This window comes from Crocodylus siamensis, chromosome 8, assembly GCF_052110815.1.
Source record: "Crocodylus siamensis isolate JL-2025a chromosome 8, ASM5211081v1, whole genome shotgun sequence".
Lineage (NCBI taxonomy): Eukaryota > Metazoa > Chordata > Crocodylia > Crocodylidae > Crocodylus > Crocodylus siamensis.
Window position 1 is genome coordinate 78,507,778 of NC_143402.1, and position 22,826 is coordinate 78,530,603.

General features: G+C 56.3%; 1 protein-coding gene across 1 annotated transcript; it reads right to left on the reverse strand.

Moving 5' to 3' along the window:
• Positions 1–6,432: 6,432 nt before the first annotated feature.
• Positions 6,433–15,891, reverse strand: CHMP6 (charged multivesicular body protein 6). The gene is made up of 8 exons (XM_090061009.1): positions 15,736–15,891; positions 15,455–15,564; positions 12,909–12,996; positions 12,215–12,301; positions 12,031–12,096; positions 11,646–11,726; positions 10,891–10,948; positions 6,433–9,407 (listed from the first exon to the last, which is right to left on the reverse strand). The coding sequence occupies exons 1-8, from the start codon at positions 15,796–15,798 to the stop codon at positions 9,355–9,357; spliced, it is 606 nt and encodes a 201-aa protein (XP_089917135.1). The 5' UTR covers positions 15,799–15,891; the 3' UTR covers positions 6,433–9,354.
• Between the last annotated feature and the right edge of the window lie 6,935 nt (positions 15,892–22,826).

Genomic DNA, 22,826 nt, shown 5'->3' on the forward strand with positions numbered 1-22,826 from the left:
GTCTGGCCTGTGCCGTGCAGGAAGTCCGGCTACACGGGGCCTTGTAACCGTGACCTCCATTCATCACCTTGCAACGAGGAATAGCTGCTGAAGCCCAACCCACAGCAAACCCGCTCCAGGGAACACCAGCACCAGGGCTTGCACCACCCCTGGGGAGTGCAGCGCACACGGCCCCGCCTCTGCTGCCAGAGCAACCAGCAGCCTTGGCTCAGCACCCCAAGGCACGCACAGCACCCAGGGGTGGATGAGCCACAAGGGATGAGTCAAGGTCAGCAGAGGTCCCATCCGCTGAAACTCTAGAGTAATGAGTGCTGATTTCACCAGGGCCACCAGCTGCTGACAGGGGAGATCTGGATACTGTGATTTTTAAAGGTCGCAGTAAAAACACCAGACTTTTAACCCCCAGAGCGAGACGTTTGCACCGCCCCAGAGCTGGCCGGGGCCAATACTTGGGTGTATCAGGTACTGTATGGAAGCCAGCAGGACTGATCCCAAACCACTGACGTGGACGTGAGTCTTTCCATTGAGTCCAACTGATTTCAGACAGTCCCGAGGGTATGAGGTTGAGTGCCTGAGCCAGAAAACGCAGGGCCAGGGCCAAAGACCCTCCCACGGAAACCCCCACCCCAAATGCATCTTCTCTTCTTCAAAATTTAGTATCATCTCCGATTACCCCCAGACGGAACAACCTCCTGCCCTCTGGTTCCTGCCATCTCCCACCAGCCCCGCTCAGCCATTGTGCTTTGCTCTGCACCAGACAAGAGCATTGGCCCTGATGCGAAGCAGAAAGCCTGGAGGGCTGACAACAGCCAATAGACACAGGCCTGGTCCTTATTTTTTGCCTTTTAACAGTGCTTTGGAAGAGGTTGAGATTGCTAGCCCCATTTTACAGAGGCAAACTGAGGCACAGAGAGAGAAAGTGACCCACCCAGCCAGGAATAGATCCAGGAGTTCCCCAAGGCTGGCGCAGTACAGTGCCCAGGATGCTGCACTTGGACAGCTCCTGTTTCCATGCGCTTGTATGTGAAGTACCAGGAAACAGTTTTACTCCCCGACGCCGTCTCATGCTTTGGGCCTTGTGTCCCTGTTCCTGTCAGGGCAGCGCAGAGCTTGGGAGGACAGGAGCAGCCCCATGGGGCATGCACAGGGCAGGCAGAGCAGAGCAAGGGCAGCACTGGCAGAGGGAGAAGCCCCCGGGAGAGCAGGTCTCCTCCCCAGCCCAGGCAGTGAAAGCAGGTAGGAAGATCTTTCTATTTCTAATCTGGACATCTAAGTGCATTCTCTTAAATAATTCAAACAACCACCCAGAAAACACAAGGGCCGGGTGTGGGGCAGGCACCAGTGCAGTTTGGGGCACATGCTCCGAGACGCCTCTCGACAGCTCCCATTAAAGCCGAGTCTCCTTCCTCTCGGGGGGCAGGTGCTTTGCAGGGGGCGCAGCCCCATGCCCTGTCCTCGCTCGCTGGAGGAAGCCCTGAGCAAGCCCCAGAGTTGTCTCCTAGGAGGGAGGCATCAGCATCCAAAAGCAATCTTGCCAGTCTGTCCCCATCAGCTTGCCTTTCCATCCCCGCTTTGGCAGGACCCTTCTGCGCGCATCTGTCTGTTCCCACCGTCAAACCCAGCAGCCTTCCTCCTGTCGGCTGGGTTCCTTGCACGCTGCATCCAGGACGGGAGCTTCCACCTGGACCAACATGGCGCACAGCCAGCGAGCAGGCAACACTCACCCCCTGGCACCCAGCAAAGAGGCAGCATGTGGGATACTGGGTATGTAACACCTTCTGGGCTGTTTTTTAAGAAAATGCACTTCCATTTGGCTCGGCGGATGGGCAGGGGAGCAAAGCTGCCATGAGTCGAAGGATAGGAAGAGAGGCAGGGAGGGGGCAGCAGGTTGGAGAGGCAGGCAGGCACAGGGACACAGGAGGCCAGCGAGAAGGGCAGAGCTGGGCTGGAAAACAAGCTGGATCTGTTATCCACGCTCGAGACAGCAGGCTCCAAAGCCAATGGCAACACCCTCCACCAGAAAAGACGGTGGCACGTGGGTCTGAGCAGGGGGGTTTCCCCAGAGCCAAGTGGAAGCCGAGGCCAAGGGGAGAAGAGAGGGGCCTGGTGCCTAATACCCCAAAGCTGCTGGGCCCCTCAGCCCATTGTCACTGCCACGCTGTTCAACAGGCCGATGCTCTTCCCTGCTCATCACCTCCCCGTTTTCTAGGCCAGTAACGCTGAACTACAAACTGCTCCGGAGCTCCTGGGGGACGTTTCCGGAGAGCAGGAAGAGTTGAGGATCATTTGCATAATTAGCACGCTGGGATTTTGGCATGGCTTTATTAAATCAAGGGGACGTGCGCCGGGGCAGCGGGAGAGCCTCTGCCAGGCTGGGAGCCGCGCTAGCATACGGCGTGGAGGCATGGAGGGCTCCATGCTGAGCTCTGCCGTATCCTGCCAGCAAGATGCACTGATTTCCTACAGGCCGTTCGTGGGCTCCGGGGCGGGCTCTGCTCATGGGGCGGCTGGCAGCGGAGGAGGCAGCACCAGGCCCTGTCTAAGCCTTTGCCCTTGTCCCAGACTTTGGAGAGATACCGTGATGATGGTTTCAGCCCAGGTGCTTTTATCACCCTGGCAGGGGAGATCCCTTGCACGACTCGGTGTAGTTGAGGGTGGAGACCTGGCCCTTGCACCACAGGCAGGTCCCCCTGCGAGAGTTGACTACAGCCTCCTGCAGGGGGGATCTTGGCCACGCAATTTATGGTGATGGGAGATTGCTCTCGGGCTTTCCCGCTCGCTTGCTCCTTTGACCTTTTGGCTCAGGGCAAGAGCCGAGAGGGCATCTGAACTCCAAGGCCGCCCAGCTTGGGGCTTGCATGTATTTGGAGCCATGGATTTGGGAGTATCTGCAGCCCTGTGCTGAAACATCCAGGGGGTCGCACCACACAGATCTGAACAACTGAGTTCTGCTCAGTCAAACTGGGAATGGATTTGACCTGGAAATGAAACTTTATTAAAAAGACAGGGCTGCTGGGCATGTCCGACTGCGCCGCTTGGGCTCTCCCTGCCCAGGTGAGTGCTGTTTGCTTCCTCCTTTAATCGAGGGCTTCCCTGTGTGAGCAGAGCACAGACACAGGGCAGGAACCATCTTCCTGGGTCAACAAGGTCAGTTCCCAACTCTTGGGAGCAGCCGTGCCCTCTGATCCTGGTCGTAAACTGGGTCTGAGAAGCACCTGGAGCTTAGTCTGTTAATGAAGAGGCCACACACGCTTGTCCTTGGGCCAACACAGCCTTTAGCTTCCAGAATCCTTTTCCTTCCCTGGTGCTTGCCCCTCAGCCGTCTCCTCTGGATGAGGCAAGGTCTTTTGGGGACAGCTACCCAGTGCTGCCCTGGCCAGGTTGCAGCTGGCGAGCCAGCTCAAGTATCCCTGCAGTCCCACATGCTGCATGCCCTCTCGTGCTTCTCATGACACAGGCTCTGTTCTCCAAACTCTTCTCTGTGCCAGGCCAAGGGGCCATTCCCCTTCCTTCAGGTCGTGCTCCAGAGCTGAGCCCTGCTGCCCACAAACAGCTTGGCTTTGTCCCTGCCATTGCTCCAAGCGAGAAATCGCACAGAATTTTTCCCGCTGGTGGAAATAGCAAAGCTGAGGACGTGTTGCCGCCAAAGGCTCTTCCAGCTGGCGGCTGGTGACTCACCTGACACCGGGTCGCTTAAAATGTGCAGAGAAGGAATGAGGTGACAGTCGCTTTGCCGACTTCTCACCTTGGGGTGTGTATGGGGGCGTCACTGGGCGCTGCGAGGACGAGTATGCAGCTCAGCGTTACCCCCTCCTTGCATCATCTGCTGCCCCTCAGCTCCTTCGCTGGGGCCCAGACAGCTGGTGACATGAACAAGTGCCTTTGCCCCAGCCTCAGGTGCGGAGAGCTTCTTGATCCTCTCTACCAAGACACTTGAGGGGTAGCCATGGTGGGGATCCTGCATAGAGGCCAGGCTCGTATCTGTAACTGGGATGGTTGCATTGCACCTGTGATAGCCAGGCATCAAAATGCTTTGGAGGGAGCCTGGTTGATCCGACTTCTGCAAGGGGGGAAAGAGGGAAACACTTGGAAGCTGGCAATGCAACTACCTAGGGGTCTCGGCCCAAAGCATTGATCCTGGGTAAGTCCCCGTGCCCCGTGTTTGAAAAGTCTCCTATCCCAACGCCCAGGAAGTTGGTGGGTGATTGCAGGGCGAGGGGTCACGAAGGCTGGGGAAGGGACTTGAATGGCCTTGCCCCAGAAGAGATGCTGGCTCCCGCCTTAGTGGTTGCAGGGAGAACAGAGACTGGCGGGATTCCCACTGCTCTGCAGACCCATCGTCACTTGAGGTCCAAGCAGGCAGCGCAGGCTCCCCAATGTCCGGGCTTTCCCGCTCCAGCTCTTCCACCTCGCCTATGCCGTGCCCAGCCCGCGGAGCCGGCTCAGCCCTGGAGCAGACAAGCTGGTGCCAAAGGCAGCTGGGGAAAGAAAGGCCTGGCAGATCAGTGGAAGTCGGTTCGATTCGTATCTCATTCAGCTCCAGGACCTTCGGGAAACAGCTGCCTGAGGAGGGTCTGATGCCATGTCAGCACTAAGCCCCTCTCTCCCCCATTTGCAGCCACAGCACAGAAATCCAGCTGCGTTGGCATAGAAACAGCAATGGGCCTGACACAGCGTCATTGCAACCGTTACACAACTCCATTAAATATAGACGGAAAGGGCTGCAGAGATTTCGGGGGGGGGGCGTGGATAAGAGCCATCACCTCCACACCAGGTGCTGACTTCCAAGTAACTCTGAGAGCAACAGGGAGGGAGTTAAGCCACCAGGCGCAAGCTCCCAAGCCCTGCTGCTGTGGAGGGGGCCTGGTACCTCCAGGGCAGCTCTGTGCAAGCTGCTATTTAAAGGCCACGTTGCTTGCAGAACTCTGGCTGTATTCCCCTCTGCTCCGGTGCTCATACATTATTTGCAGAGACAGTTGCGGGAGTGCGACAGCCCACTGCAGCCACAGAGCTCCTTCGGGAGCTGCGGGGAGGCCACAGCCAGGGAAGCAGGCGGGAGGCAAAGCGTTCCACAGCAAACGAGTTCTCTCTTGCCAGGGAGCGGGCAAGGCAACCTCATCTTGGAGAACTTCTCCCCCTCCCTGCTGACTTCCACTCGGGGTCAGACGACCTCTGCATTCACAAACAAGTCACGGGAAACGCCGTGGAGACTGGAGCCCGTGTTGACTGCATTAGAAATGCTTAGCGGAGGGTCTGCGCTTGCCGCGCTGTGTGCAACGGGCACCTCTGGGGCGCAGTTTGTTTTCCAGCAATCAGAACTTTTTGCTTTGGCTCTGCCGAGCAGAGGGGCACGGAGGAGGCTGCCCACAGCAGGGGACGGGAGGAGTGGGAAGGTCTGTGGTGGCGAGAGGCAGAGAGAGCAGCGTGAGACCACTCGTAGCTGGAGGGGGAGAATTAGCAACAAGCCGAGTCTCTCTGAGGAAGGCCTTGCCTTCAACTAAGCCTCTGGCCAACTTCAACTTCTGGCTTTGAGCAGGCATAAATGACTAGAAACCAGCACAGAGCCAGGGAGTGGCTCAGTGGAGAACCACACCGCTGTGTGCCCAGAGCCACCTCCTGTTAGCCCAAAGCTCACCCGTGACCCTGGCCCTATGTTCTCCATCTCTCCAGAGTGCTAGGGAGTGCCGTGGGTTGAAAGATGTGGCATACGAGAGGCTCACGAGTCACTGCGGGTCTGTCCGAACCAGCACAGCTCCTCCTTGAGCTGTGGCAGGAGGGGGTCACAGCAAGGCTGGAAGAAGAGGCAGCAGCCTTGAGCACTGGGTGGGGGAAGAGAATGAGAACAGCACAGTCCTGCTGTTAAGGAAAATTGGACCTGAGCAAGCAGCGAGCTGGGAGCCAGCGTTCAGGACTTGAGCCATTCCTTTCTCCGTGAATTAAAGATTGCAGGCAGCTCTGGCAGACTTGGCTACGTAGCCCAGAAGCACCGTGGAATGGGCAACTTCACATCCAGCCCCGAGTCACTGCGCTCTGCCCAGAGGGCTGAGCAGATCCGCATGGCGCGCCTGCCTGCTGGGCAGGCCTGGCTCTCCTCCGAGCTGGGAGGCCAGCAGCTCTCAGGCCAGCTTGTCTCAGACTGCATCAGACACACCACGGATCAGAGCGGGGGAGAGCGACCAGACCAGAGCCAAGCGAGGGAGTTCGCACGGGCTCTGCCCTTCTCCACCCTCTACCTCAGCACTGAGCCTGCCCAGACACAGAAGTCACATCGATGTCACTCATTTGCTGACAGGCCTGAGCTCCAAACAGGGCTGGCTTTGGGCTATGCCAGGCAAACAGTGACTCTGTCTCTACCCAGCTCTCACCCCGCTCAGCAGAGGGAGGCTGCCTCTTGATCATTCAAAGCACTGATCACAACAGCCATTGCAGGAGTTGGTGAAACCATTAGAAACACTTTATTGTTACAGCACATTGTAGAGGTCACACGCCGCTCCTGGCTTTTCTTCTCAAGGAGACACAGTACAATCTGTTTGGTACAGGGATTAGAACAGGAAGTTGATGGCAATCTGCTTTCAAATCTTCCCATTAGTGTTCAGCAGACGGCACGACACTGCCTTCATCGAGCAGAGGGCTGCGCTAACCTCTCCAGTGCTAGCCCGACTGCCTGCCTGGGCTACGAGTCTTCAGCCAAGCCGGAGACTCAGACAGAGCTTTGGGCAGGAGGTCATGGAGGGTAAGCAGAACAGTTAGCTCCCTGACTGGCAGCTAAGGGCACTTGACACATCAGCTGTGCTACCCCTCTCGGGCTGCCTCGCTTGCATCTCTCTCGTTACTGCGGCTAAAGACAGGAACTGGAGCATAAAAAGTGTTTCCCTTTCCTCGAGCACAGTGATACGCGACAGCCCGGCCTAATGAAGCGTGTTCACAATACGAAAGGGGGGGAAAAACTGCACCAGTGCAAAACACCCCTCCTTTGAGTTCGCTGTAATCACCCAGTATGCGCTCCCATTAGCCAGAAGGGGTTAACTGGGGCGAAATCAAAGGAGCCAGCAGAGGCAGGTAGCAAGAGGTTAAAATGACTGGGAGGACCCTGCGTTCAGCAGTGAAAAGGAGCCACAGTGATGCTCGGATGAGGTCAGGCCTCCCTCTAGCGGTCCATTACAGGATATTCAAAGGCTGCTACAACCAGGAACAAAGCAAAACCCTTTACAAAAAACGGGGAGGTGCACGAGGGACGGGAACGGAGAATCTCTCGCCTTCATCTCGGGGTCAGCTCGGCTGCTGTTCCAAAGAGGACTGGTGGGGCAATGCCTGGGCATTTACTCCAGATGAGTGCATGGAAAGGGGCTTGCTTTCATCCTGGCTTGTCAGCTGCAGGAAGAGTTGGCGTTTCTTTCTTCCAGACACCAGTTGGTAAGGTCACATCTACTCAGAAAAGGGATCCAGCAGCCATGAGGCCAAGGGTGCCCCGGGTACCTGCTGGTACCTTGACTCTGTGGGAAACGCTACTTGGGATCTAATGCAGATGGCCTGGAGAGCCTGACGCTCCAGCCACCCTGCACCCCTGGCAGGAAAGAGCTCAAAAAGTTCAGCCCTTGGAAACCAACAATGAAGGGAAAGCTTCCTTCTGAAGGAACGCTTCTGTTGCTGGCCCATCGCTGTCCTCTGGGAACCTGCAGAGTCTCTGGGAACATTTATTATCTAGCACCAGGTCATGTGTTCCCCTGTCATCGAGCAGCACCCAAGCAGCCCTCCAGAGACCGTGCGTCTCAATGCCTCAGTGTGGAAACGAAGGCTCCGCCTTCACTGAAGGGAGAGCAGGCCACAGGCTGCATTAGCCTGAGCCACATCTGCAAGCTGACAAGCCTCTGTTGGAGATGCCTGGGACTGTGCTAGCTCCAATGGATGGATACACCCAGCTGCACCCTCGCTAGCTGGCCTGAGGCTTTTGAGAACAGAAGGTTGGTTCAAGACAGATGGTAAATCCTCTGTGACAGCTGCACCAGGCTGTGTCCTCCTGTGCCACAGGAAGGGCAAAGGGTCCTCGGCAGGTATATCAAGTCCTGGAACTAACTGGCCCTTACTCTTTGCCATCTTCAGAGGAGGAAGTCAATCTTCAGCGTGATAATTTGTGAAGCCGCATGCTTTGCTCCTGTGTAGAACCAGTCCCCCATTCACACCGCCCAAGCGAGAAGCAACAGATGCAGGGAGGACAGCCAAGAGCAGAACGTCTCATCCGTCCACCTGCATGTGGCACAGATAACACGTGGGCCAGCCACAGAATAGGCATAGGGCAGCTTTGGGGCAGCACTGCAGGCAGGAAAATCCTGGCTCTGCTCTCAGGAAGCTCATCAGCTTCCTACACCTTCCATTCTGTTCAGCCGTGTGCAGCTTTGGAGACGTCTGGAGGCCAGTGGGCAGAGCACAGTCGGCACGGGAATCCTTCCCTCATCTGACTCATGTCCTGGCAGGAGACGGGGTCTTTTCCATCTCGTGTTGGAACAGTCTCTCTCTCATTACTGCTGCTGCAGCTAACTGCCCTGTCGGCAGTGTGGAGATCCTGGCCCAGAAGAGCAGGCTGGTCTCCCATGTAAACGAACTTTGAATGAGATTCAGTGAGAGGCAGATAGTCTCATGGGGGCTTGAGCTACAGAAGTTGCAGAAGTATTACGACTCCTTTCTTCGCTCTGTTGAGCGAGTTTCCTCTTTGGCACGAGACCCTTCACTGCCCACAGGAGCTCAGAAGCGGTGGCCCCTTCCAGTCTGGCTGCAAACTGCCCACGACCTTGCGATCTCAGACCCCAGTAACCTGCCTGCTAGAGTGACTGAGATGGGGACAGGAGTTGGTGGAACCCCTTCCACAAGCAGAACCAGGCGAGAGCAGCTGAGAGAAGAACGAGAGAACAGGAAGGCCCTGAGGAGCACACCAGCCCCTTCCCGATGCAGGACACTGCCTGTGCAAACCATGTAATGCACGCACACGGCTCCAAGAGGAGGCCCTCATAGGTACAGGAACAGTGAGGGCAGCGCTGGCTGCAAAGACAGGTCTGCACTTGAAACCAGGCCGGCAGGAAGCATTTGGCTTTGGAAGTGTTACAGTCATCGTCTAATCCAGAGACAGTGCAGCTGAGTGAGTTCAGAATTTAAATTACAAAAAAAAGAAAGCACTAGAAAATAATCTTGAGCAAGAGCGAGAACCGGCCAGGCTCCCCATGCTGTGCAGGGAACCCTGTTCCAGTACGCCCACCCAGCGCAGCTGGGGCGCTGGCAAGGCGCTCCTTGCTGCCAGCGCATGTTGGGATTCTGAACCGTCCTGGGTGACAAGTTACTCGGGGAAATCCCTGGGGGTGGGAATTATGATGCTGCCACCAGTTCTGGCTTTGGCCTGACCTTGACTGGCGATGCTTCTGTGGAGGAAAGAGAAACTTGTTACTGAACAGGAAAATAAGGGCCAAGTCTGAGCAGAGAGAGGGGACCATTTCCCTTTCCTCTGCTGAGTGATAAGCACTTAGGCAGCACCTGGGAAATGTACTAAATGCTGCAATAAGAATAATGCTGTTTATCCAGCATCCTCCTGTCTGCCTTAGGCTGCTCAAAGCAGCTCCAACAAGGTTTCAACAACTACCTGCTGCAAAGAGTCTCTGAAAGCAAAGCGCCAGTCAGCCTGTGCCTTGAGCCACACACCCAGCCACAGCAGATGGTTTCCTGGAAGCGCTGGTTGAATGAGCTGTCCCATAACCAGTTACAAGACCCTTCGGTGGGACTCAGTTGATCCTAACGCAACAAGCAGGGCTTGCAGTTAACTGCAGTGTCTGACTACAATGCAGTACAGGCTATGCTCAGACTACACCGCAGTTCTGCTGACCCACATTTGCTGTCCAGCTGCCACAGCCATAACAAGGCTTCCTATGGCCAGACTCCAACACAAAGGAGATGGCTCCTTTCTCCTGGACCCAACAGCCTCCCGCAGTTGGTCTCTTCCTGTTCTGCAGCCTGCAGGAGGTTCCGATCCTTCACCAGAGTCACTTCACCAACCCCTGACTGGTTCCAGCCTCATTTCACAGCCATCTCCAAGGGCAGACTCTGCAGCCCTTCAGCAAGGACACATGCACAGGATTCCAATTCCTTCCTCCCCAAAACCAGGCTACAGACTGGCCACGTCTGGGCTATTTCTCCCTTTTTACCTACTTAGTGAGTTAGCTGCACAAACTGCACAGCTGCATCCCCTGTGCTGGGTGGCTCAGGAGCAAGCCAGCACATATAGCCCCTTTCTGGAGGCCAGAGGCACCATCTCTGCAGAACCCATGCTCCATAGGCCTTACATTCCAAGACTTCAGGGTGCTCACAGACCCAGTGGATGGGCCTGGTTTAAGAATATACAAAGAACCAGACAGATTAGATTTGAACCAGAGTCTCGTATCGTTAAAGTAGCCGGCCTGGCAGGCAAAGAGACGAATGCCTCTGGTTTTATAGATTCCTGAGCTGAACCCACATTCCAGGAAGGAAGGGGACCAAGAACTCCAGTGATTTTTCCAACAGGACAGGTATTAAGGGTCTCCACTGCCCAACAGAGTCACTGCAGTGGAGGGTTGTCATTCAAGACGAGCAGATCTAAGCAGAGGGTAATGGAGCCTAGCAGTACACTCAGCAGGTGCATCAGGTGAACAGCAGCGGGGGCTGGGATACCAGGAGGACTGCAAGTCAGAATTAGGCTGAATTGAACAGAACTGCGTGCACAAGGGGGACTTCCACAGTCTGTGACAAAACTACCCTAGTCACTCAAAAGCCTGTGAATGAGGCAGAGGAGGATAATGGCCCACACATTGCCTCTATGTTAGTGAGAAGGCACACGAGAAGCAGAAGATATAGAAGCAAAGAGACAAGATCTACCTGGGATCTTTTCTTCCGGGAGTGGCTCTGTAGGAACCTCAGGGAGCTCGATCTGTTCCTGTAAGGATACAACACTCAGCCATGTGCCGGTTTGCGATCGAAGACCCTGCTACCACACTTCTGCACTGAGCTTGTTTGGAAACAGAACTTCATAACATGTGCCCCCAGAGCTCCAGAAGGCTGGGCTGCCTGGGGCAATGGGGTTTAGTTCTGTCCAGGGAAGACCTGGCTTTCAAAAACACTGCTTGCTGCAGGCATAGATTAGCCATGAATCTCCTTCTGGCAGAGTTGGCTGAGGATTCCCACTGTCCTAGTCTCAACAGACTGCAGGTTTCCTGTGGTAAAGCCAAGCAACCTCCACCCTAGAACCTGGAAGAGCCACAGCTCCACAGGGAGGACAGAAGGAGAACATGACCAAATAAATACATAGCCACAAGCATGGGCTGGAACAACTCAGGTCCTAGTCTGGAAAGCTGGGACTATTACCCAGAAAGGTCAGGGGCCCCGATACAGCAGACTGCTCTCCACAGCAGAGAGGAAATAAAACATCACCCTTGAAAATATTCAGCATGGTTCCAAAATCTCCTGAGTACCGATTTGCTGATGAACATGTGCAGCTACAATTAAGCTCTCCTTGGCAAAATCAAGTCAAATGCCATCTCCACAGGCAAAACAACCCCTCTCCCCTGATGAGAAACTGCCACTTGAAAATTGTGGATTAAAAGTAATTTCCGGAGCATGAAATTAAGGCTCACCTGAGTAATGGCATTTAGTTCTTCTAAGATGGCATCTTCATCTTCCTCAGTGAAGCTGCCTGCCAGCATCTCGTCTATTTGCTGTGAGGAAGACAGATAAGCCAATGAGCAGGATAAAACAGAAGTAGCTCTGCAGCTTACAGCAAGAAATACACATGCACAAGGCAGTGCAACGGATGTGTGGTAATCGGGGGCTTGTGACACGGAGGGAATCGATGCTCTGGCCTTTTGCTGTATGAAGCCTGGCGTCAAACCCTAATTTGGTCACTTCTGGAATGAGTTTTGGCAGGTCTCAGCCTAAGTGGTAGCAAGAGCGGGTCCCCATTACAAACGCTGCATGACTGGGTGTCTGCTCAGAACCACCACAGGCAGGCACAATACAAACCCGCTGGTATTCCACGGCATCTTGGGTTTCATCTATTATCCTTTCCACTTCTTCTATCGACATGACCTAGGAGGAGACATTCAAAATTTACACATGAGAACAGTATACAGGACGGACAGGCAAACATGTAGAACTGTGCCTCATTTAGTCTGAGGGCGTTGTGAGCTCTCTAGGCCGTACGTACCTGGTGCATTTTGTTCAGACATTCATTGCCAATTTTCAGGCCTTCAATCACTTTCATTTCAATCTGGGTGAATTCAATATCTTGGACCTGCCATAAGAACAAAAATACAAATGGGTCAGGAGTGATCATGTTTTTATCAACACCCACTCCACAAATACACAGACAGACAGCAGGGCTCAGGCAGGTGGGATGTGCAGCCTTTCATTCAGAGATCACAAGTTTAAACCCATGCCTCATCCCTAGCAGCTGCCATGAAAAGTGAGTACATAAAAATGTGCCTCAGTTTGGGTTGCAGCATCCAGGACAGCACTGCAATCAGGGCTCACTGACTTCTGTATAGTCAGTCCTAGCATGGACCAAAGTCTGAATGCCCTTCTCAAGATCGTACTCTATCCGCATTATAAATGGCCTCCCTAAAACCGAGGCAAAGCTTGGGCATGGGAAAAGGTTGTACTACTGCTCTGTTTCTGTACCTAGTTAGGAGAGATGGTTAAAGACCAGTTTACACTAGGACCTAGAACTGTGTTAAGAACCATCACAGTGCAACCATGACCCCTGAGGGACTGGGCCCCTGTAGCGTTAGGGGAGTGTTATGTAATCACATCTGGTCAGAATCGAGTACACGTCCCAAAGAGGCTAGTTAACCAGCTGCATGCAGGCTGTTTGCTGCTAGCAGCCACCGACTCTCACATACCATACGTTCCAGGTTGCTGATTTGGTTCTCTGTTTTATCAAGGAGCTGCTCTTGGTAGCGCTTCTTCTTTAGCAAAAACAGGGCTTTTCTGAAGGAACAAAAGAGTAGAAAGAAGTCTCAGAACAAAGACAAGATCACACCACAGCTGTGCTACAAGCAGGAGGGATATTCGTGTCCCTGTAAAGCCACAGCTTAAATGCAAGGACAGAACTCCTCCCATGAGGACGCTGGTTATAAGGATGGGTAAATTAGGCAGATGTACACTATTTGTACCACCGCAACATTGCCATCACCGAAGGGCGCTGAACAGGACAGATGGTTCTAGCGCCGCAGAACTTACAAACTAAGCAGGAGACAAGAGATACACACAGATGGACTGGTAGTACAAGGAAACTGAGCACACTGGCCAACATGATAGCAGCAGCCCTGACTCTGGCCAAGTTTCTTACAAGACTCCCAGTGAAGAAGAATATTAAGAAGGAATGAACATGAAAAAGCCTGTCTCACACCCCAGGAAAAAAGCGGTAGAGACACTTTTTTAGCACAGTGGAACTCTCCACGACACCAGTAAAGCTTGCTTTGTGAGGAAATTTCCTTGGGCCTGGTCTCAAAATGTGGAAAAATTCACCCAGAAACAAAGGGCCACCAGAAACCTCACAACCTCCAGCTCCAGTAGTCAGGATACATAGAACTACAAATACTAGGACGGCAACCGTTCATAAATAATATACATATTTTTCAATGATGAGCTCCAAATGCAAGGGGTAGTTATTTGATCTTCACTTCTCCAACATGGATTTAAAACCACCCATGCAATCGCATCAAAAATAAAAACCTGCTGCAAGAAATACACGACCGTGCTTTCCTCTTACTGTGGAGAAAACACAAGCTCAAACAACAGGTGACCGATGTTGGCTAAGCTGCTTAACAGCCTTGGGGAAGGTGGTCCGATACCATCGTGACAAGCCTGCCCTGAGAACCTGCAGAGGAGACAAGTTGCGGCTTGCTTTGAAAACGGCACGTCATGAACAAGAGAGAGCGTGCTGCTGCTCCAGAGGATTAGCATGGATCACATCAAATCCTTATCTAGTGTACAAAGGACGAGAATGCTCTCCATGCAGGCCGCTCAGCTGCACCTATCTGCCCCTGCTTGTCACTTGTGGGCTGCAAAGGAGGCACAAGGGAAACTAACCAAGCTCTCTTGGATGATGTGGGGGGGGGGCCGCCTAATGGTCAAGCCCACGCAAAGGCAATGTTTTTGGTGCCGGTAGTAGGCAAGGAAAAGCCCCGAAAGGATTACCAGGTGCTTACCCGAGCCTACAAGGTCAAGGAGGGATGGGAAATGTCAGATATTAACAAGGACCAAATGTGATGAGCAAGCTTGGCAGGCAGACCAACCCGCATGGAAATGTTAACCGAGCACCTTCTCTGCAAGGCTGCCCGTGGGCCAGGGTGCTCTGCACCTCTGTTTTAATTACAAAACGGAGGAGAGAAAGTCCAGGATGGAAAGCCAGCCTGAGGAGTAGGGAGCGCACAGCTAAATGAAAAAAGGGAAAGGAGCCTCACAAAAGAACGAAGGGCCAATGCCACACAGCAATTTCGGTTGAGGGAAGCCACGGCATGCTTTTTGAAAAGTGTTTTGCCCTGAAGATCGTCCCCTCTGCCTTCGATCTACCCAGTGATACCAAGACCAACATATCCCAGCCGTAATGTTGCAGACACAGGCAGCGAGCATGGTGGCTCGGTCGTACGTGTCCCAGCTACAGATCCAGTTAAACCTGGGCCTTGCTGACGTCGCTCTCAGTGTCAAGCCTAATGATCCGGCAAGGGTGGCTGGGGGATTCCTAAACGCGTCCTGTCTGGGTGGAGGCGTCTGGCAGGATGAGCCTAATTGTCAAGTGACTAATCAGAGAAGCAGAACGAAAGGACGAGCAGACACGGCTGCTCTAGGCTGCAAAACAAGACGCTGTCAGGTAAACAACCCGGGGAACCAGACTGCATTCGCCAGGGGCTGCAAGAAACGCACAACTCTGCTCAGAGACGATGCCGCTCATCACACCAGCTAAGAAGTTGGAAAAAAGCGTATCGTTTATTCTGCAGCTGCTCGATTGGTCTAATAAAAGGCATCGTCTCTGAGCCAAGAGTTTTGCATTTGTGTCTCGGACCAGCACGGTTAGGAGAGCATGAGCACGGAGGGTCCCAACACCGACTGACCTCTCTGGATGCCAGACAACGCAGCAGCGGCTCCCCGCCTTTCCTTGCCGCGACCCTAAATGCCACGTAGGCCCTGCGGCCAGAAGAAACCAAAAGAAACCTTTGCCCCGCGGGGCAGGAGCAGCCAAACCACAGTTGCCCCTAGCGAGGGGCTGCGGCTCCGCGGGGCCAACGGGACCCTAATGTCGGTCGAGTCTCGAGGAGGAGCCAGGCGAGCTCGCTGGGGCCGGCCTCCATGGAAACCCGGGCCCCCGCCGTCATGGCTCCCAGGGTGTCTGTGCAAACCGGCGTGGGGGCGGCTGGGAAACGGCGCGATACACGGTCCCACTTACTCCTTCTTGCCATCGTGCAGCAGCTGCCGGGCCACGGCACGCTCCCGCTCCAGCTGCAGGTGCAGGCGGCGCTGGTACTGCTTCAGCTTGTCCCGCTGCTGCTTCAGTTGCTGGAAGAGGCAGAGAGCCGCGCTCAGGGCGACGAGCAACCAATGGGCTCGGGCTGCAGCCGCGGTAAACTAAGGCTGGGTGGACGGTGACACCGCCCCCCCCAGGTCTCCCCCCACGTCCCCTCCAACTCTCCCTGGGCCCCGGATCCCCCCTCTGGGGGCCCCCCGCACCAGCACGGCCTTGTCCTCCTCCGTGACACGGCTCCGCCGCTTGCGGCCGAACAAGTTGCCCATGGCAGCGGCGAGAGGCCCCGCTTCCGGCGCCCTGACCCCTGCTCCTCCCGCCTTCCCCGCCGACGGCGGCCGCGCGGGGCCAAGCGCGAACGTGGGCGGTGCGCCGCCGCCGGGGGCAGGCGCATGCGCGACGGGGGCGCCCGGCCTGCCGGCAGGGGGCGCTTGGTGCTGCAGCGGGGAGGCACATGGGCGTGTGCGCGCGGGGCAGGGGTGCACGTGGGTGTGCGTGCACGGGGGAGGGAGTGCACATAGACGTGCATGTGTAAGGAGGGGGTGCAGCTGGGTGTGCATGCGCAGGGCAGGAGGGGTTCACACAGCTGCGTGCGCGGGGCAGGGGTGCGCAGGTGTGCATGCATGGGGGAGGGGGTGCACATAGGCATGCATGTGTAAGGAGGGGGTGCACGTGGGTGTGCATGCATGGGGGAGGGGGTGCACATAGGCATGCATGTGTAAGGAGGGGGTGCACCTGGGTGTGCATGCGCAGGGCAGGAGGGGTTCACACAGCTGCGTGCGCAGGGCAGGGGTGCGCAGGTGTGCATGCATGGGGGAGGGGGTGCACATAGGCGTGCATGTGTAAGGAGGGGGTGTGCGTGCGCGGGGCAGGGGTGCACATGGGCAAGGACACGGGGAGCGCAGGAGGCCCCAGGGATGCAGCACCGGTCCCTCCAGGCCCCCCTGGGTCTTCAAGCACACTTGAAACCTAACGGCGACCTTGTTATCACACAGGTCTCCCCGCAAAGGGAAGGGCCACCTGACTTGGTCAGCCAGGACCCTCCAGCGCTAGGACCGATGGCGTCACTTGTTCGGCGGCTTCGTTTTTCGCAGAGGTGGAGCGGGGAAACCGGATTTGCACAGCTCCAGGCCGGGTTTTAAACTCTGTCGAGGGGGAAGAGAGACCGCGTGTCATTCAGCAGCTTCGGTTCAAGCGCTTCGCACGTTGCATCCTCCCCGGTGCCATTATTAAGCACGTCAGGCCTGCTCTGCTGCCGCCCACAGAGCGACTCGTAACGGCCTTTTTGCCGTGAGGGTGATTTAGATGGACGTGATGACGAGATCTCCAATGTTTGTTGAAATGCCTCGCTGGACTTTTTTTTTTCTTTTGCCTGTTACCAGCTGCAAATTGCTAACCGGGGGTCACAGGCCTCCAGAGCGGTTGCAGCAATCCTGTATGCCCCTCTGGCTTCACGGACTTAGCGCTCGCAGCCCTTTTCGGAACGGTAATTTTTTTTTGAAGATACGCATGAAAAGAAAATGTAAAATATTAGCTCACGGCATCAATCCCCTGCAGGGAACATGAGCTGGGAAGGCTGCTGGGATCCCCCAGGCCCAGGGAGACGAGAGTCTGGAAGGCACCGAGAATAAAACCTGCAGGGTAGGCATCGCTGGGTGCCACTTAGAGATGCTGAGGACCTGCAGGAAACGTGATGCCTGAAGGGGAGAAGATTCATAGATGTCAGGGTCAGAAAGGACCAAAAGATCATCAAGTCCGACCCCTGCATAGGCAGGAAAGTGTGCTAGGTTCAGATACCGCAGCCAGATGCCCACCCAGCCTCCTGTTGAAGACCCCCAGGGTAGGGGAGGGCACCACCTCCCTTAGGAGCCCGTTCCAGACCTTGGCCCCTCTAACTGTGAAGAAGTTCCTCCGAATGTCCAGTCTAAATCTGCTCTCTGCTAGCTTATGGCCATTATTTCTTGTGACCCCCAGGGGCGCCTTGGTGAGCAGAGCCTCACCAATTCCCTGCTGCACCCCCAGGATGAATTTTTCGGCAGCCACAAGGTCGCCTCTTGACCTTCTCTTGCGGAGGCTGAAGAGGTCCAGGTGCCCTTGTCTCTCTTTGTAGGGCTTGGCCTGCAAGCCCTTAACCCTACGAGTGGCCTCCTCTGGACCCTCTCCATGCTGTCCACATCCCCCTTGAAGTGGCGCCCAGAACTGGACGCAGTATCCAGCTGTGGCCTGACCAGCGCCCGACGGAGGGGAAGTATCACCTCCCAGGTGCTGTTTGTCATGCATCTGCTGATGCACAATAACGTGCCGTTAGCTTTGCTGATGACTTCGTCACGCTGACGACTCACCTTCATCTTGGAGTATGCCATGACTCCGAGATCCCTTTCCGCTTCTGTGCTGCCGAGCCGGTCATTTCCTAGGCAGCAGGTGTGCTGGACATGTCTCCTCCCCAGGTGCGGTGCTTTGCATTTCTCCTTGTTAAATCGCATCCTATTGTTTTCTGCCCATTTGTCCGGCCTGTCCAGGTCTGCCTGCAGTTGTTCCCTGCCCTCCGGTGTGTCCACTTCTCCTCGCAGTTTTGTATCATCCACAGACTTGGATAGAGTACACGTCACTCCCTTGTCCGAGTCACGGATGAAGACTTTGAAGAGTATCGGTCCAAGGACCGAGCCCTGTGGGACCGCACTGCCCACATCCTGCCAGGTCAATACCGACCAGTCCACCCCCCACCCCCGGGTATGACCCTCCAGCCAATTTGCCACCCACCCAACTGCACAATCATCCAAGTCACAGCCTCTTAACTTGTTCACCAGTATGGGGTGAGATACCGCATCGAAGGCCTTCCTGAAGTCCAGGACCTCTGCCTGACGCAGGAGGTACATGGTCCCACCGCGGGGAATGCCGTACCGGACCTGGTACTGGCAACGGGGGATGACACGGTGGGGGACGTACAGCTCAGTGGTCACCTGGGGGACAGTGACCATCAAATAACAGAATTCACCATAAGGCGCAGAGTGGGAAAGGTGACTAGCAGGGTGGAAGTGCTAGGCTTTAGGAAGGCTGACTTTAGCGAGGGGGAAGGGGAGGTCAAGCCAGTGCAGAACCAGGCATTTTGGGAATGCGTTGTCCCGTAACCGATGATGCTCGGGGAGAGCAGCCATCTCGCCGGTCCTCCACCAGGTGCCACTGCGGGTCCATGCAGCCGTGCAGGCTGCGCCAGGGAGCTGCGAGCCCGCGGTGCTGTAGCAAGCTGGGGGTGCCCTCTCCCATGCAGCCTGCTGCAGACCCAGGGGTGTCCCAGGGTGGGTCTTCACAGCCCCGCAAAGCTGCACATTTGACCCCATTTCCACCAAGGGGCAGCAAGCAACCCAGGCACTTAAGGAAGCTGCAGGAAGCCCCCCACCTCCACCTCCACCTCCCAGCCCCGGCACATGCCAGACCTGAGACAGCTGTGGAGGAAACGTAAGTGCTAGCTCGGCGCTGGGTCTCCTGGGCACGAGCACGCGCATGTTGCCCATCTCCTGAGAGCGCAGGTGTGACCAGGACTACACCTTCAGGGCTGCAGCAAGAGAGGCAGGAAGACAAACTTCTGCCATGCACCAGGGAGGTTGGAAGGGGGATGCGGCTTTCTCCAAGCTGACAGAGGAGATGCCGGGACATCCCAGGTTGCAGCACCCGGTGGGGATGGAGGCAGCCAGGCCCGGTGAGATGCTTTGCAAGAGGAAAAAAGGCTGCTCGCATGCGCCCGTCCTTGGAGACATGGAGAGAGCTGATCATGGCGCTATCCCCACAGGAGCCAGCTTTCAAACCCAAAAGCCTGGTGAACACAATTGGCCATAGACTTGTTTTTGGAGAACGTTTTCTTTCATGCAACCCAACCGGGAGGAAAAAAGCTGGGCTGGGAGACGTCCAAGGAGCCCTGCTCAGGTCGGACAGACGGAGAAAAGGAGGGTGCACAACGCAGCAGGGACCCCTCGGGGACGCAAGGACGTGCCCCTGGCCTGCGGCTGGGAAGCGACTTGCCTGGTGGCCATTCAAAGGGGGCAAATCCGTGGGTCTCCTGCACTTGAGCGCACAGGGTTGCGAGCAGCATGCGTGCCTCCAGGCCTTCACAGGGACAGGCAAAGAATCAATCTTGCAGGAAGCAGCCATGAGATTTCCTGAGGTTGCACAGACTCCCTCGCTCCGCTGGCAGGGACCGCGCAGCAGCTGCGTGTGACAGGGAGGAGAGCAGACTGCACGCATGGAGCCGGGGCAGGGGGCATCTCGGAGCAGCAAAATGGACTGACCCCCTGGGGAAACCAGCCCCAACCCCTTGGCAGCTTGGCCCTGCCAGACCAGCAGGCATGGGTGTGGGCGCACGTCTGTACGGGCAGTGCCACGTGGCGGGTGATTTAAGTTTGCTCCAGTGGGAGCACTTTGGCACGTCTTCCTGGCATCTGCTGAGCCTGGCCTGGCTCCCCGTGAGCCCTGGGGATTGCAGAGATGGAGGTCAGGAAACAGGGCAGCTTGGTGCAGGGGATGAGAGTGGGCCCTGGGACATGGACCAGCCATTAATAGGATCACCTGCTCTCTAATCAGCCTAGAGGCAGCCCTGATGGACGAGACACCGCCAGGCCCCACGTGCTGGCAGGGATCGGCTGGGGAGCAGGAGCTGGGACTCACGTGTAGGCCTCGATGCCTTCCCCTTGGCTCCTAGCACTGCCGCCGGCATGGGTGCGTGTGGTATTAGGAGCCCCGTGGCTGCAGCAGACGTGGCTGTGGTTGTGGCGCAGCCGGAGGGGAGGATGCAGCACGCGGTCTAAACACAAGCCACGTCTCCGATGCAAGAGGCAGCGATTGCCCCCACCAAGGTCTCCTGGGGGGCTCGGGCTCCGAAGGACCCTTCCCCGGCAGCGAGCACGTGGTGGGTCCGGTCCGTGAAGAAGCCGCCTGCTTTACACAGGAGGAGGGAAGCGAACCCAAGTCGCTGTCCCCACTGGCCCACGAGGCCAGGAAAGGCACCGCACCACGGCCTCCGTTCGCTGCCACAAGGAGTAATAGGAGCTGCCAGCGGCGACTGGTGGCTCCCTGCCTACCTGCCAATAGTCGCCTTGGGTGCTGATGAAGTTACTGATTTTGCAGATCGTCCATGGGCTGCAGCACGTCCAGACTGCAGCAGTCGCCTCCGTGTTACCTGAAAAGCTTCCCCCACTAACGTGGGTCTGGCCAGAGCTGCCAGCCAGGTGGACCTTGCTTTGTATTGGGGCAGGAGGAAAGAAACAAGAAGAGGCGTCCAAGGAGAGTGGCCACTCCTCAAGGAGACGATCCTCCAAGCCCAAAGGGAGGTAATCCCAACGAGGATCAAAGGGAGCAGGAGAGCACACAGCCCCCGTGGCTCACCAAAAGCATCTGGGAACGTCTCCTAGCTAAAGGGAGGTGCACACCCGATGGCAGGGGGGGCCATCCCCAGGGAGGACTACACCGCGGTTGCTCGGGGATGCAGGGGGGGTCAGGAAGGCCAAGGTGGAGATGGGACTGGGACTAGCAACCCGGATCAAGGACAACAAAAAGTCCTTTTTTAAATACAAAGGGGGCAAAAAGAAGGTATCTGGTAACGTGGGGCCCCTGCAAGACACACTAGGAAATCTTGCTGTCACACCAGATGACAAAGCTGACCTATTTAACGATTTCTTTGCCTCCATTTTCCTGAGCAGGGACCGGATCAGCCCCCCACCGGGCCCCCTCAGGCCCCGGGGAGGCGCGCCCAGGCCCAGGGTCAGGGCGGATCTCATCAGGGAGTGTCTGGAGGGACTGGACGTGTTCAAGTCAGCGGGTCCGGGTGATCTCCACCCCCGAGTGCTGGGGGAATTGGCTGCGGTCATTGCGGGACCCCGGCACGGCTGTACGAGCACTCGTGGGGCTCTGGTGAGGTACCGGAGGACTGGAAGAGGCCAACGTGGTCCCCATCTTCAGAAAAGGGAGGAAGGAGGACCCGGGAACTATAGGCCAGTTAGTCTTACCTCAATCCTGGGTAAGATTTTTGAGAGAATTATCCTGGCGCATGTCCCCGAGGGGCCGGGGGGGAGATGATGCTCAGGGGCAACCAACACGGGTTCATCAGCGGCAGGTCCTGTCAGACCAACCTGGCAGCCTCTACGACCAGGTCACCAAATCCTTAGATGCAGGGGGAGCAGTGGACATCGTCTTCCTGGACTTCCGGAAGGCCTCGACACTGTCTCTCACCCCGTTCTCATTAAGAAACTGGGGGCCGTGGTGTAGACACCCACAGTCAGATGTGTCGCCAACTGGGTGGAGGGCCGCACCCAGAGGGTGGTGGTGGATGGGTCACGTTCGACCTGGAGGGATGTGGGCAGTGGGGTCCCCCAGGGCTCAGTCCTCGGGCCCGCGCTGTGCAACATCTTCATCAGCGACTTGGACGAGGGGGTAAAAAGCACCTGCTCAAATTTGCTGATGACACTAAGATGTGGGGGGATGTGGGCACGCTAGAAGGGAGCAATAGGCTACAGTTGGACCTAGACAGGTTACAGGGGAGGGCGGATGAGAATAGGATGGGATTCAGCACTGACAAGTGCAAGGTGCTGCACCTGGGGAGGAGCTACCGGCACCATACCTACAGGCTGGGGAACTCCCTTCTCGTCAGGGCAGAGGCGGAAAAGGATCTGGGGGTCATCATTGATCCCAAGATGAACATGGGCTGGCAGTGTGGGGACACAGTCAGGAAGGCCAACCGCACCTTGTCCTGCATCCACAGATGCATCTCGAGCAGGTCCAGGGAGGTGATCCTCCCCCTCTGTGCGGCACTGGTCAGGCCGCAGCTGGAGGACTGCGTCCAGTTCTGGGTGCCGAACTTCAGGAGGGATGTGGACAAGACGGAGAGGGGCCAGAGGAGGCCACTCGCATGATCAGGGGCAGCAGGGCAGGCCCTACGAGGAGAGGCAACGGGACCTGAACCTGTTCAGCCTCCACAAGAGGCGGCTGAGGGGGGATCTTGTGGCCTGTTACAGACTAGTCAGGGGGGACCAGCAGGCATTGGGGGAGTCCCTGTTCCCCCGAGCACCGCCAGGGATACCGGTCACAAGCTGGCAGAGGGCAGGTTTAGGTTAGATATCAGGAGGCGTGACTTCACGGTCAGGGCGGCTAGGGTCTGGAACCAGCTTCCAAGAGAAGTGGTGCAGGCTCCTACCCTGGGGGTGTTTAAGAGGAGGTTAGATGCACATCTTGCTGGGGTCGTTTGACCCCAGTACTCTTTCCTGCCATGGCGGGGGGTCGGACTCGATGATCTGCTCAGGTCCCTTCCGAC

Coding starts and splice junctions, on each gene's coding strand:
- CHMP6 (XM_090061009.1), bottom strand. CDS start 15,798: ATGGGCAACTTGTTCGGCCGCAAGCGGCGGAGCCGTGTCACGGAGGAG. Junction 11,727..12,030: donor ATGCCGTGGAATACCAGCGG/GTTTGTATTGTG, acceptor TCTTCCTCACAG/CAAATAGACGAGATGCTGGC. Junction 9,408..10,890: donor CCCGGAAGAAAAGATCCCAG/GTAGATCTTGTC, acceptor TTTCCTCCACAG/AAGCATCGCCAGTCAAGGTC.